The sequence below is a fragment of the Ranitomeya variabilis genome, chromosome 3 (genome assembly GCF_051348905.1).
Source record: "Ranitomeya variabilis isolate aRanVar5 chromosome 3, aRanVar5.hap1, whole genome shotgun sequence".
Classification (NCBI taxonomy): Eukaryota; Metazoa; Chordata; class Amphibia; order Anura; family Dendrobatidae; genus Ranitomeya; species Ranitomeya variabilis.
In genome coordinates, this window is record NC_135234.1 from 215,249,948 (window position 1) to 215,265,533 (window position 15,586).

Below are 15,586 nucleotides of genomic sequence, written 5' to 3' on the forward strand. Positions count from 1 at the left end.
TAACGCCCCTTTTGTAAAGACCATGAAAATTAGCACTAAATAAAAAGGACCCATGTCTCTGGAACCACATGGCAGATTTAAGACAAAAGAACAGAATGCCTAGGGAGCAGCACAAATAAAACAAGAGCGCAAACTGTCCACTTTTGACCTAGTCATAGGTTACCTTTCTCAGATTATACCAATGAGCATTTGTTTTAAACCAAAGCTGACATGGTTATGTCTAGGTGGGCCAGGGGAGGGGTAAATGGTTACCTTGCGGGGATTCGTGACAACCTTCAGAGTCCTGCGTTTCCTCTCTGTCTTCCTCTACTCCAATGTCTTCACCCACTTGTGGTGTATCCACTGCTACTTCAACCAGGCACAAATGTTCCAGTTGTGCTTCAGGTACATGGGGGAATAATGGCTCGGGTGCAGCCTCAGTCCCCACAGGAGCAATGACTGGAGGACCCGACCTGTCACCAATGGCCCTGCAATAACCACATACTAAAAGTAAGCTTATAGCCAGTATGGTGATTGCCCGCCTTTTAGACATGCAGCCGCGGGGACTCAAACATATTTTTCAAGCATGCCGAAGACACTCCTTTAGCACCTGAGCATGCTCAGATAACGCTTTAGGAGTGCCGATAATTATTGCTTTATAGGTGACACCTATGTACCAAACTAAAATAATCCTGATCCGTCCCAAGTGGACTGCACAGCAGCATTTTAGTAAATGTGGCCACTTTCTTACCATAGTTGATCTTTGTATGTGTGTAAAATGTTGAAGCCTTTCCCCTTCATTCCAGATGCCAACATTTCTCTTGTAGACATATTGGCCACACCAATTGCTACAGGAGCCCTGCACAAAAAAAAAATAAAACAGAAATAAAAAATGCAGTTGTTGAGCGCAATGCCCAGAGTTACTAAACTAGAGTGAGGAAACAGTCAGAGAGCAATACTGCACATAAAGGGCCACTCTTGGCTTGTTGTATACATGTTACTATGTCCAGGACACAAGATTGGGCGGCTACAAGATTCAAAGCGAATCGGTCATCAAGTTTTTACTGCCCAATGGGGGAGGAGCATAATGTTAGGGCAAAGATCTCGATTCCAGTGACGTGTCACTTACTGGGCTGCTTGCTTCAGTTTTGATAAAATCAGAAAAAAAAAGTAGTGGGCACCATGAAATATATAGAATGAGTAGACCCCAGGAGTGCTATTACTAACTGTGCAAAAAAAAGAAGTAGTCAAGTAGGAAAGAAAGGATGCCGGAGCCTCAGAAACGTGTTGGATAATCGCCACTCTTTTTTTCTTTGAAGAGAGCCCGTAGGTTGGTGACATCACCCATACAAAGGGCGGCAGATTGTTTCCCATCAAACAGGTGTTAGAGCAGACGTGACTGGCCGGAACGCTGCCAATGCTGTTCGCTTTTTGTGTCAATCACGGATTCAAGACACCGGATGAATTACGTCTTCGGCCTTTCCGATAAGAATGATCACTTAGGCCAAGTTCACATTGCGTTAGAGTGATCCGTTTAAGGGATCCGTTACTAAGCGGCACTAACGCAATGTAACGGATCCGTTAACACACCTATTGCCATCCATCATCGTAACACATGTCAAAATCGGCTTGTGGTAGCGATGATGCGTTACTTTGTGACGCACCCTCGAAGGTGGTCTACCGCGTTTTCGGGTATGTAAGGTCTAACGTACAGCGAACAGACGTGTTCGCTCTGCATAGACCCCCATTACTAACGCATGCGCATACCATAAATACAATAAAATTGAATTTGGGCATCAGCGTTAGCGAATCCGTTAAACGGATGGCACTAACGCGATGTGAACCTAGCCTTAGCACGGATCATCGTGACCGAATGATACTTACACAGCAGCACAGGTAGGCTTTCAGCCATTCATTTTTCATTTACAGTGACTCATTTTCATTTTAGTGCATATTTTTGGTTTTCCTACATATTACCTCTTCCACATGTGCTGATAGTTTGTGGAACCAGAAAATGGAGGTTAAGCTTAAAAGGAGCCTGGCTACCCAACATGTCATTTTGTGTCTTTCATGATCTGGTTGCAGTGTTGGCTGCTGAGAATGCCAGAGATTAGTGCTCAGACATCACGAATAGGGGCATTATAAAGCACCTGCTTGGAATACCTTGACGTTTTTATGCCCCATCACACATTTCACTACAGTGTGCAGAACGTACTGTACCTGCTTCCCACTAGGATGACTGCACACAGACTGCCCCGCTGCACCTCTGGAAGGCCTGTAGATGGCACCACAACGCCAGGCAGCATCAGATCTGGAAGGGACAGGAATGTCAGCACATGGAGGACACGGTGGGAAACTTTCTCTTAGTAATGACCATACCTCCCAACTTTTGAAGATGGGAAAGAGGGACAAAGTTTGCGGCGCGCTTCGCAAATTTTAGGCCACGCCTCTGACCACACCCATTCATAATTAGTCACACCCATATCCACGTCCCAAGCACACCCATTTAGCACTGCTGATCACAGTTTCATATACAATAGTTATAAACAAAAAAATATGGCCACACAGTGCTCCATACTGTATAATGACCACACATGATGCCCCATACTGTATAATGGCCACACATGACGCTCCATACTGTATAATGAACACACATGACGCTCCATACTGTATAATGACCGCATGCATACTGTATAATGGCCGCACATGATGCTCCATACTGTATAATGAACGCACATGATGCTCCATACTGTATAATGACCGCACATGATGCTCCATATTGTATAATGACCGCACATGATGCTCCATACTGTATACTGGCTGCACATGATGCTCCATACTGTATAATGAACACACATGATGCTCCATACTGTATAATGGCCACACATGATGCTCCATATTGTATAATGACCGCACATGATGCTCCATATTGTATAATGACCGCACATGATGCTCCATACTGTATAATGACCGCACATGATGCTCCATACTGTATACTGGCCGCACATGATGCTCCATACTGTATAATGACCGCACATGATGCTCCATACTGTATAATGACTGCACATGATGCTCCATACTGTATAATGGCCGCACATGATGCTCCATACTGTATAATGACCGCACATGATGTTCCATACTGTATAATGACCGCACATGATGCTCCATATTGTATAATGACCGCACATGATGCTCCATACTGTATACTGGCTGCACATGATGCTCCATACTGTATAATGACTGCACATGATGCTCCATATTGTATAATGACCACACATGATGCTCCATACTGTATACTGGCTGCACATGATGCTCCATATTGTATAATGACCGCACATGATGCTCCATACTGTATAATGACTGCACATGATGCTCCATACTGTATAATGACCCCACATGATGCTCCATACTGTATTATGGCCACAGTTCTCCATACTGTATAATGACATACAGGCACGCAGCTCACACACATGCAGCATCACACACACACAGTATCACACATACACACGCAGCATCACAAACGCAGCTCACAAACACATGCAGCTTTGACACAAATGCATCACACATGCAGCCATCACACACACACGCAGCCATCACACACACACGCAGTCATCACACACACACACGCAGCCATCACACACACACACGCAGCCATCACACACACACACGCAGCCATCACACACACACGCAGTCATCACACACACACGCAGCCATCACACACACACGCAGCCATCACACACACACACGCAGCCATCACACACACACATGCAGCCATCACACACACACGCAGCCATCACACACACACACACACACGCAGCCATCACACACACACACACACACGCAGCCATCACACACATGCAGCCATCACACACACACACACACGCAGCCATCACACACACCCAGCCATCACACACACACACACACCCAGCCATCACACACACACCCAGCCATCACACACACACACACTCAGCCATCACACACACACACCCAGCCATCACACACACACACCCAGCCATCACACACACACACACCCAGCCATCACACACACACACACCCAGCCATCACACACACACACCCAGCCATCACACACACCAGATACCTCATACACACATGACACACACACAAATGCAGCATCACACATCTCACACACACACACACATCACACACACACAATCTCCTCTGTGGTGCAGGGGCGGCTGATCTGTCCATGTGCACTGCAGCTCTTCAGTTTCTCCGGCTGCTCACAGCTCTGCACTGTCCCGGCACCTCCCCCGTCTCTCCTTCTCTGCCGGGATAGCAGCTAAGAGCAGGAGAAGCCAGAGCTCCGTGCACACACAGGAGGGAGGTGAGTCGCTGACCTCTCATCTTGATCGCTGCTGGCTCTCTGCCCCAGCGTGGCAGCGCCGCACACACAGGGGGCGGGGGGGGGGGGAGGGGGCGGGATCGGTCGGGAGGAGACCCAGCATGTATAAGAAAAAAAAAACAGCCACAAACCTCAGCTACTCAGGTGCCGCCCCCTGCATTGTCCCTGCCCTAGGCACGGGACATTAGTGTCCCGCCCGGGATCCCGGGGCTGGCTGTCAAAATCAGGACAGTCCCGCGGGATCCGGGACGGTTGGGAGGTATGGATAATGACATCCTTTGTAGGCCGCAGGGCAGGGCAGCGACTTCACCATTAGCTATTACTCTCACGTGCCATGCTTCGCAGGAAACAATGTGTCATCATGTCCCCATCACAGGTGTTCTGTTAGGTAGAAGTCTAGATAGAAAGTAACAGAATATACTGGAGAGGTGTCCCAGAACTTTTTTTTTTTCAACCAGCAAGCAGCTCAGATCACCCCAAAAATGTATTTGCTAATGTTTCAGTGGGAAAACTATCTCACAAGGGTACTACGCAGCTTAGAGTGATTCGTGTCCTATGTGAGTTCATCCATGCAGTTGATAAAATTTAATTAATTAGTGTTTTGCTTTTTTTTTAGGTGATTGCTCAAAAAAAAAAAAAAATCAACCAGCCCTCCTTTAAAAGACTATTCCCCAAACATAGCAGAATAACAATGGCTGTCATTAGGGGTCGTCACCCAGCAGATGACGTATGTGTAAGACAACTGATGAGATTTAGATTTACATTCTTGATTTATTTTAGGAGGGCAAGGTCTTTAAGATAGAACTTCAACCTGATCTAGCGTTACAGTTACCGAATGGGTTAATAAAAACAAAATGCAATTAGGGGACAACAACAAGGACAGCCCAGAAATAGCATGGAGCAGGTGTCTGGCCCGCTGTGTACCACCATAGTACACACCACAGTTGCTATGGAAAAGTCCCATATTTGTAGCCAGCAAAGACAGTTGGAATAGAACGTAGCAGGAACCAATATGACTCTTCAAGTTCTGCATCAGGGCTACAGTCAAAGGTCAATAAGTCTGCTACACGGAGCGCCGGCGGCACTATACGAATGCTGGTCGGTACATGCTTACCAATCAGTGGTCGTTTATTAGCCGGTTTACACAGCAGACCACAGTAACTGGTGCACACTGAAAGATCTGTAATAAATCGTGCGCTGCGCATAGGCTGCCATTATTCTCGGCAGCACGAGTCCTGTTTACCACCAAGAACCATGATCTTGGCATGTTCACTGTGTGATCTGCAGCAAGAGATCCTAGGAACGCTTGTTCACAACAATTTTTCAGTATAAACGCACCTTTAAGGGCTCGCTCCCACTTGCAATTAAATCGGATGAATGCAGTCCAATTCAAAATCGGATTGCATTCGTACCAATTTAATCTTATGCTTCTGTTCTCATTTTGTTATTTTTTCGTGCTCCTATCAGACAGGGAAAAAACAGGGATTGCATGCCAAATTCAGATCACAAGCACCCATGTAAGTCTATGGGTGTGTGTGAGACATCGTACTGCACTCGGATGTCACCCGAGTGCAGTGCGATTCCCGCAGATGCCGGTAACCAGTAACAGAGAAGATGGAGAAATTATTATTTTTTTGCCTACTGGAAACACTGATAGTAAAAACTGACGGACCAAACATGATCCAAAACACTGATAAATATTGGTCTGTCTTATGTATACACAAAAAAAACACAGACGAGTGAAACTAAAGGGGCGTTTACACTGCAAGATAATCGTGAACTAGTGATGGTAAATAAGCTAGTCTCAAAATGATTATGCTGTGTAATCAGGCTGCCAATACCCTGAGCAAAAGGCTCATTCACCGGGTGGAAATCTTTTGTGCAGCATAAAAGATCATCGATCTCGGCAGCACATCGTACTGTGTAAACAGCACTCGCAATGCTGAGAACTATGGCAGCCTATGTGCACAGATCACTCAGTGTACATCATTTACTTTGGTCTGCCTGTGTAAACAGGCTTTCAAGCGACTGGCGATGTGTAACAATTTAGTGATCGGCGGTTGTCTCGTGCCACCAGTCGGTCTGGGTAAATGGTCCCTAAGACAAGCAACACTACAGGAACTCAATCAGTCATAAAATGGACTATTAGGAGGTGTTTCCTTTGCTCCAGGACATTTTCTGAATGTATGCCAATTGTGACCCAAACAGGGCTGGACATATACCCAACTCAAACCAACTGCCTTCGTTTTGCTTGTTCACCTGCTAGTCTGTTTGTTCATCCCCCCAGTCTAAATTTGCCCTTATGCACCCTGGTTTGTAATGAGTTGTCCGCCAAGCTTATATAGGTGGGATGGTCAGGTGTCCAGGTACTGTTGACCATATATTGCATTAACATTTAACATCTTCACGACATATGACATATATTTGCTGTCATGATGTCATAGGTGATCCCTGCCTTTTATGCAGGCTCGCGTGCTGAGCCCTCATCTTTCAATTCACATGATGGCTGATTTAATCAGCCAATATGTGACTTCAACAGCAGTGGGTGGAGTATTAACTCAAGCTGTCAATCTCCAACAGCGGCCTTTTACACGCACTGACAGGGGCGAACGTCATTGCACGTTCCTATCAGCACGCCTGTGGTGTGATCGCAGGACACCAATGTATTGTCATGACAGACTGGGGTCTGCTGATGACCCCCATGATTGTCATTGTGATCCTCCCCACGGGCCGTAGTTCAGAGTAGATTGTGATTGCTGCTATACAAAGCAGTGATGAAGCCTTGCTATGCACAGCATAAGCGATTGGACAATCACACCTTCAAGCACTATTGAATAAAGTAAAAAAAAAAAAAAGTTTTAAAAATATGAAAAAAAAAGAAGGTAAAAAACACAAAAGTTCAAATCATCTTCCTTTTGCTCCTTTAACAACAACCACAACAACAAAATTCACATATTTGGTATCGGTGCGTTTAGAAATGTCTGATCTATCAAAATATAGAAGAAATTAATCTGATCGGTAAATGAGAAAAAAAATCAAAACACTAGAATTACATTTTTTGGGCGCCGAACACTGAAATAAAATGCAATAAGAGGCGATTAAAACATCGTATCTACCCCAAAACGTAAAATCACCAATAAGCCATCACATAGACCTATATAACGAAAAATTAAAACGTTACTGGTCTTTGAAAATTTCCAAATTTTTCTTCTATATTCAAATTGCCTCTTCTGAGAAAAAGAGGACTTAAAGGGACTCTGTCACCCCCTCCAGCCATTATAAACTAAAAGAGCCACCTTGTGCAGCAGTAATGCTGCATTCTGACAAGGTGGCTCTTTTAGTTATTGGTGCAGTCAAAGCAGAAATAAAGCGTTTTATAATTTCGCAAAAATACCTGTTTTTAGTCCTGGAGGCAGGTCTTAACCCCCCTGCTGCACACACCACACTGCCGTCACTCAAGGCTTCTTCGGCGCCGCCCCCTCCGCGCTGTTTTCAAATCAAATCCGGCGCCTGCGCTGTTTTGTTCTGCCTGGGGCAGGCGCAGTGAACGCTGCCCGTCTGACCTCAGATGCAGTCTAACTGACTGCGCCTGTGCGGCCACCCAGCTTGTGAATCCCAGCCCCGCAATGTGCATAATGCATAACACACTGCGGGGCTGGGTTTCACAAGCAGGGCGGCCGCACAGGCGCAGTCTGCGAGACTGCATCTGAGGTCAGACGGGCAGCGCTCACTGCGCCTGCCCCAGGCAGAACAAAACAGCGCAGGCGCCGGATTTGATTTGAAAACAGCGCGGAGGGGGCGGCGCCCGGTGCCAAAGAAGCCTTGAGTGACGGCAGTGTGGCGTGTGCAGCAGGGGGGTTAAGACCTGCCTCCAGGACTAAAAACAGGTATTTTTGCGAAATTATAAAACGCTTTATTTCTGCGAAATTATAAAACGCTTTATTTCGGCTTTGACTGCACCAATAACTAAAAGAGCCACCTTGTCAGAATGCAGCATTACTGCTGCACAAGGTGGCTCTTTTAGTTTATAACGGCTGGAGGGGGGTGACAGAGTCCCTTTAAACTCTATAGCGCCACCTGTTGGAAGTAGCGATCCTACAAGTCACAATCAACCCTTTAACGAGTCGTGCAATATGACTTAGGATAAAAGCCAAATCAGTATCTCAATTCGCAGACACGGTGTTTCGGGCTGTTGGCCCATCGTCAGTGCGAAGCATGAGAACTAATTTGGCTAGGTGAGAGGCTCTGGACTGCCCCTCGCACTGACGAGGGCCAACAGCCCGAAACACCGTGTCTGCGAATTGAGATACTGATTTGGCTTTTATCCTAAGTCATATCGCACGACTCGTTAAAGGGTTGATTGTGACTTGTAGGATCGTTACTTCCAACAGGAGGCGCTATAGAGTTAAGTCCTCTTTTTCTCAGAAGAGGCAATTTGAATATTTAATTTCCCAGAGGAGCATTGCACGGCGAATAAGCCTCCTTACCTTGACAAGCCAGAGATGGTATGTCACTCTCCATAAGGAGAAACGACCCCCAATTTATTTTCATCACTTACAGTAAATAATGATAATAAAAAAAAACTATTCACGTTTGGAGGTGTGTACTCGTAATGACCTGGGGAATCATAACGGAAGGTCAGTTTTACCATGTAGTAAACATGGTAAATAAAAAGAACCCAAAAAACAATTGTGGATTTTCACTGTTATGGCAATTTCACCATACTATTAATTTTTTTCCCACCTTCCAGTACATTATATGCTAAAATGTACAATTCATCCAGCAAAAAATAAGCCCTTATACAGCTATATTGACAGAAAAATTAAAAAAAGTTATGGCTCTGGGAAGAAGGGGAGGAAAAAATGAAACGAAAAAGACAGAAATGACCTGGGGTGAAGGGTTTAACAAATAGTTGATAATTAGGCATTTGCCCATTCCCTGGAAAACAGAACAGAGTAAACAGATGATATTGGTTTTGAAATTTAACCATCAAACAATGAGGGGAAAAACAATCCATAAAATGCCTTAATAACAATAAGTACAATAATCCAGCATACTACCTGCTCCGCCAGCCATTTTTTCAAGAACCGGTGGCCAAGTGGTAAAAGCTGGAAGAATATCTGGGAATCTCCATAGGGTATACACTGCAGAAACAGAGAGAAAAGGAATATTTAGGTGCAAGATAATGGGCACAATGCTGATCTTTGATGCTACTAAACAGTCATGACACTGCAATCCATGCCAAAAGATGTATTATGATCTTGGCAAAAACTAGAATGCGCCAGTAATTTATTTAGACAAATGATTGTAATATGGCATTAAATGAACCTGTAACATTGAGCAGGCAGCTAGCTATAATCTAAACAGATTAATACAGCACTTAGTGAGAAAAATGTCAGTATATTTTATTTATTGAACCCTCTGTTCATTCTGCGCATAGGACTCCTTAGGGAAAGACTACTTAAAGGGAATCTGTCACCCCCTGTCAAACTGGCTCGTATGAGGACCGCCCCAGGAGAGGAATACCAAGAGTCACCTCTGCTTCTGAGGATAAGTTTATCCGAGTCACCAGCCTCAGAAATCGCAAGTTAACAGGGGACGTATATGACCTATTACTATGGGTATACAGGTAATAGAAATGTTACAGTAGTACCACCTGTATGCCTCATATTAATGATCTTGACCCCTCTCACGGCAAAGATTACCTGCTGTCAGTGTATTGACGGCAGCTGGGTAGAGCAGTCGCATCTCCCAATCTGACTGTTCTACACATGACATCACCGTGGGACACTCGGGATTACGTGAACTACCGCGGACAGGTGACTATATGGTGGTCTATTATTTCACATTTTTTCTAGGAGACATGGGTGTCGGGGATTTGACGTTAGGTGAGAATAATGGGTTTTTATTTTTATGTGAATTTGTATTTACCGTAACTTTATTATTTTTTTTTTAACTGAGCGCACAGGCGCCGGCAGATGATATTATGTCTCCTATCAGCGGCACCTGCTGTCACAGTTATCAGTGACAGCGGACGTAGCCCGATGGGAGCCGTACTCTTATCAGCACACACCTGCTGGCCTGCGGTGAGCTTTTTACTGCAGATCACTGCTGCGGGTCACACTGACATCTGACAGCATGATTCCGCAGCGCTCTGACTGACAGTACCAGCGGTAGCGTTACCGCGGGTCACAGTCGCAGCTGCAGGGTCACGCTGAAACACCATAGGAAGCCAGTAAAATACAAAACAAAAACTCAGCAAATCAGCAAACATTTTTATACTTGCGTTCTTGCTGCGGATTTGACTGACTCAGCTGAAGTCAATGGGTGAAAAACGCTGCAGAAACGCACAAACAATTGACATGCTGCAGAAAAAAAAATGCACTGCAAATACGCATGGAAATTTACTGATCATATGCACAGCACTTCAGGATTGTCAATGAATTAGTTTGCATACGGGTTCCATAGCGTTTCTGGCCCATTTCTGCATGGAAAAACTGTTGCAAAGACGTATCAAAAATGCACTGTGTGCACACAGCCTTATACTCCAGTTTACTTCGTATCTTTGTGAAGAATTACATAGGTAGAAAAGAACCAGTTGGCCCTTGAAGAATTTGTAGTGCGCCTGTCTTAGGGGTTGTGTCCCATGGACATTCAAAGTGGAGAACACCGGCACTCACTCAAACTAATTGCAATAGTTTCATCATTACGGAATACCACACATCAAGATGCATTTTGACTCTATAAAAGACCAAAAAGTGTCACGTGGTATGATGCTATTCTCTACTGAGTAACTACAAATTATTTAGAAGACTGAGAGCTGGTGTTCTGTGTTGCATTATTGGGATATTATCATTATATATTGGTCATTATTACATCTGTGTGTAACCAGTGCAATGTCCCGCATGTGTTACTGAACAAGCCTAGCTTGCTCCCATATAAAACACATAAAGATCACCTGATTTCATTATACTGCTGTATTCATGGAAAGTATTAGAGGGAGATAAATCACAGGCTGGGTCTGGAGAGCTCTGTCCATATAAAATATTGCATTATTAAAGAGGCAGGAAGGGAGTGGCTGTGCTTTATTAACATGACATACATACACGACTGTATAGTAATCATCTACACACCTTTATTTCCCAACTCTTATTTCATTAACACCAGTGACACGGCTGCCAAAATGCTACAATAACATAGCGTTACACTGCAGACCTGCTGCAGATATAAGGATATATTACCTTTACTTGTAAAATAAAGTGACTGACAAGTGGATAAAACCTAAATAGCACCTAACACTATAAAATAAGGCTGCAAATATAAGTAACCCACACATTTTAGATTAAAAGGGATTACTGGCCTTAAGGCAGCAGAAGTCTTTGCGACTGTAGACTTGTGGATCCTTATATTACGCGCACTGCGAGGCTGCTCTGGTGTCGGGAGCAGCGGGCGTTCATGTGAAAGCAAGTATGCGATTTGTATATCTCCGGCCACATTCCGACTAGACTGTATCCGGCCTCATGTAATACACTTGCATTGAGCGAGGCCGCGCACAACTCGTCGGCATGTGACCACATGTATGAGAATCAGAAGAATAATAATTTACACAACTGGATGTGTGTAAATAAAATGTTTTTCCTGTGCTGAGATAATCTTATAAATGTACCCCTGTTCTGTACTGTGTGATGGCTGTGTCTGACCGTGCAAGGACACGGTCTGATCATACCAGCATGGGATTGCAGCTGTAATGATCACAGATCAAAGAACTGCCTTTAGATTACTGAAGATAAAATAATAAAATCAATGATGGCTCTCGAGTACTTGGACAAACTGTATATATATATATATTTTTATAATTCAAGATCCGTGTTAAGAGCCATTCTTTTTTCTGTCATTGCTCACCCACCAAGGTGGCTCTATACACAATTAGCACATACAGTGATTTACAACAACCTCAAGCCAGTTCTAATCTCACTGGCACCTCCATTTATTTACTTTACATATTCATACCATTTTATCAAGTTATTTAATAAAGCAGAAATAAAGCAATGTGTGAATGGAGCCTAAGAGCCACAAAATCATCATCCCAACACATCTGATAAAATAAAGATAATATTTTATGTTCCCTCATTCTGCAGCCATAGACCATGTAATACAGCGGCTACAGAAGGCAATTGTACAAAATTTTAATGAAACCCAATGCCAAAAAATGATTTGGTATAACGCTACTAAGGTGCATGGGGTAATCTGCAGGTTATTAGCGTTCTGACACAGAGCCCCGCTGCCAGGAGAAAAGTAACTTTATTCTCCTTGCTCTTTGACTCACAGGGACGGCACTGGCACTGGTTCAGTCACTGCGCAGTGTACAGACAGCGGCAGAAGTAACTGCACCCCCGGCACTGACTGACAGCCGGACCTGCTGTCAGTCATAGCAGTTACAGCCACTGAGCTCACTGAGCGGTGACTGAAACCACACCGGCTCCATTCCTGTGACTGAAAGAGCAAGGCTGCCGGGAGGGGAATAATGTTCATATCCTCCCGTGGCCGCACGGTGTCAGAACGCTACTAACCCGCAGAGTAACCCCATATCTGCAAGTTATTAGTGTTATTTTACATGACTGTTTCCCTTTTAAGTAAGGAAACAAAATTGTCCCCAAAGCTGGACAATCCCTTTAAATATCAATCATTTATTGGTGGCTGTAAAAAATAAAATAAAGTCACATTTTGCAAAGACTACATTCACTGTGCTGAGTGTAAATAGGTAATGATGTATCTCATAACCCTTTCACTAGTTCACGTGTACTTTAATGACATCGGCTCTAGTCATAGCAATTTATCAGTTTGGCAACATAAATGATGCGGAGATTCGCAGGAAGTGCTGACATCCAGGTATCAGCACATTGGCATGACGGAGCCAGGGGCATTTAGTACTCAGTGTCACTAATGTAGGTCATGTGCAATGGACTTGTCACAACTCTCACCTACACCCGGGTATCTTGCAGGCGTTGTCCTACAATTACCAATTATCACCTACCCACAGGATGGTGCATGAGAGGGCAAAAGTCAGTGTAGACTGCCTGAACGAGGGCACTAAAGGACCACCAATCCGCTGCTTGCTAAATCGGTGGTCATTTAAAAGTCTGTTAATGCACACAAGCCTGTCTTCTGACGCACACCAAGTGATCCATCATAGCAGCGCCTTTTTTTTTTCTGTTTTTTGCTTAAACACAGGATGATGTGCTGCCGAGAACAAGGATCTTTTGTGCAGCACAAAATATCACTTCACCCAACAAATGAGCATTTTGCTCATTCGCTGGGTGATCTGCAGCCTAGGAAGGTTTGCTCAAGATAATCTTGGGGCGTGAACAGACATAGGGAGCTTAGATTCTACAGATCAAGTCTGTCTAAGGCTAGTTTCACACTAGCGTTTTGAGGAGCTGCAGATTTCCTCCGTGAAGCCCCGCCCTCGACTGCACCTCCGCCGCTAGCTCCGCCTACTTCTGCATGTGGCCGGCGTACCTATCTTTAACATTAGGTACGCAGGTCGTGCGGCTGTATGCGGATGCTTCCGCATGCGTCGTTTTGACGATGCAACAACCAGCGTAGAACGCAGCTTGTAGAAAAAAAATTTCTCCGCATTGTCAAAACGACGCACACGGAAGCATCCGAATACAGCGGCCCGACCTGCGTACCTAATGTTAAAGATAGGTACGCCGGCCGCATGCAGAAGTAGGCGGAGCTAGCGGCCGAGGGCGGGGTTTCACGGAGGAAGTCCGCAGCCCTCCGCAGCTCCTCAAAACGCTAGTGTGAAACTAGCCTAACGGTGCATTAATGCGCTTCCTAAGAATACTTGTTTCCCAAATATTGTGCAGTGTAGAGTCAAAATGCTTGTTCTTCAGGTGAAAGATGTTTTGTTTTAAAAGATCATTGTTCTCAGGAGCACATTGTGCTGTATAAACAGGACCTGTGCTGTCAATAACACAACAGCAGCCTATGCACAGAGAACAATCTATTACTGATATTAAATGACGTGTGCAGGTCTAAACATGCTATTAAACGACCATGAATCAGCAAACAAGTACCTGATAAGCGGCAGTTCAGTGCCGCAAGCTTTACAGCTAGCCTACTCCTTACAGCTAGCCTACTCCTTACAGCTAAGCCTACTCCTTACAGCTAAGCCTACTCCTTACAGCTAAGCCTACTCCTTACAGCTAAGCCTACTCCTTACAGCTAAGCCTACTCCTTACAGCTAAGCCTACTCCTTACAGCTAAGCCTACTCCTTACAGCTAAGCCTACTCCTTACAGCTAAGCTTACTCCTTACAGCTAAACCTACTCCTTACAGCTAAGCCTACTCCTTACAGCTAAGCCTACTCCTTACAGCTAAGCCTACTCCTTACAGCTAGCCTACTCTTTACTGCAAGCCTACACCTTAAGCTAGCCTACTCTTTACAGCTAGCCTACTCCTTACAGCCAAGCCTACTCCTAACAGCTAGTTTACACCTTACAGCTAAGCCTACTCCTAAGGCCGGCGTCACACTGGCGTTTTAAACGGCCGAGTGCAATGCGATAAAAAATCGCATTGCACTCGGACCAATGTTCAGCTATGGGGCAGTTCCCACCAGCCGACTTTTTGTCGGCCGTTTTCCTCGGTCCGAAACAATCGCAGCATGCTGCGATTGTCTCGGACCGAGGAAAACTCTCGGCTCACTCGCACCCATATAAGCCTATGGGTGCGAGTGAGACAGCGCACATCACTCGGATATCATCCGAGTGCTGTGCGTTATAAGCGGACCCCAGCAATGGAGGAGATGGAGAAATTCATTTCTCCGCCTCCTCCGCAGCTGTGCTCCGATCCTCCCTGAGCAAGAGAATCGGAGCACTGACGCATGACACTCGGCTCCTGCTCTGCTGCGAGCAGGAGCAGAGTGTCATTAGCATATCGCATCCGATGATCTCGCATCGGATGCAATACGCCAGTGTGACGCCGGCCTTACAGCTAGCCTACTCCTTACAGCAAGCCTACACCTTACAGCTAGCCTACTCTTTACAGCTAGCCTACTCTTTACAGCTAGCCTACTCTTTACAGCTAGCCTACTCTTTACAGCTAGCCTACTCTTTACAGCTAGCCTACTCCTTACAGCTAAGCCTACTCCTAACAGCTAGTTTACACCATACAGCTAAGCCTACTCCTTACAGCTAGCCTACTTCTTACAGCTAGTCTACACCTTTCAGCTAGCCTACT

The 15,586-nt window shown here is 45.1% G+C and overlaps 1 protein-coding gene across 1 annotated transcript in view; it reads right to left on the reverse strand.

Moving 5' to 3' along the window:
* The window catches only part of EIF2D (eukaryotic translation initiation factor 2D), a 56,655-nt gene that overhangs the window by 27,822 nt on the left and 13,247 nt on the right, over positions 1-15,586 (reverse strand). The window contains exons 3-6 of the mRNA XM_077295161.1: positions 9,403-9,486; positions 2,200-2,290; positions 731-838; positions 253-467 (exon numbers count right to left, since the gene is read on the reverse strand). Of these exons, the coding sequence (XP_077151276.1) occupies positions 253-467; positions 731-838; positions 2,200-2,290; positions 9,403-9,486 (498 nt within the window). The remainder of the gene's footprint in view (positions 1-252; positions 468-730; positions 839-2,199; positions 2,291-9,402; positions 9,487-15,586) is intronic.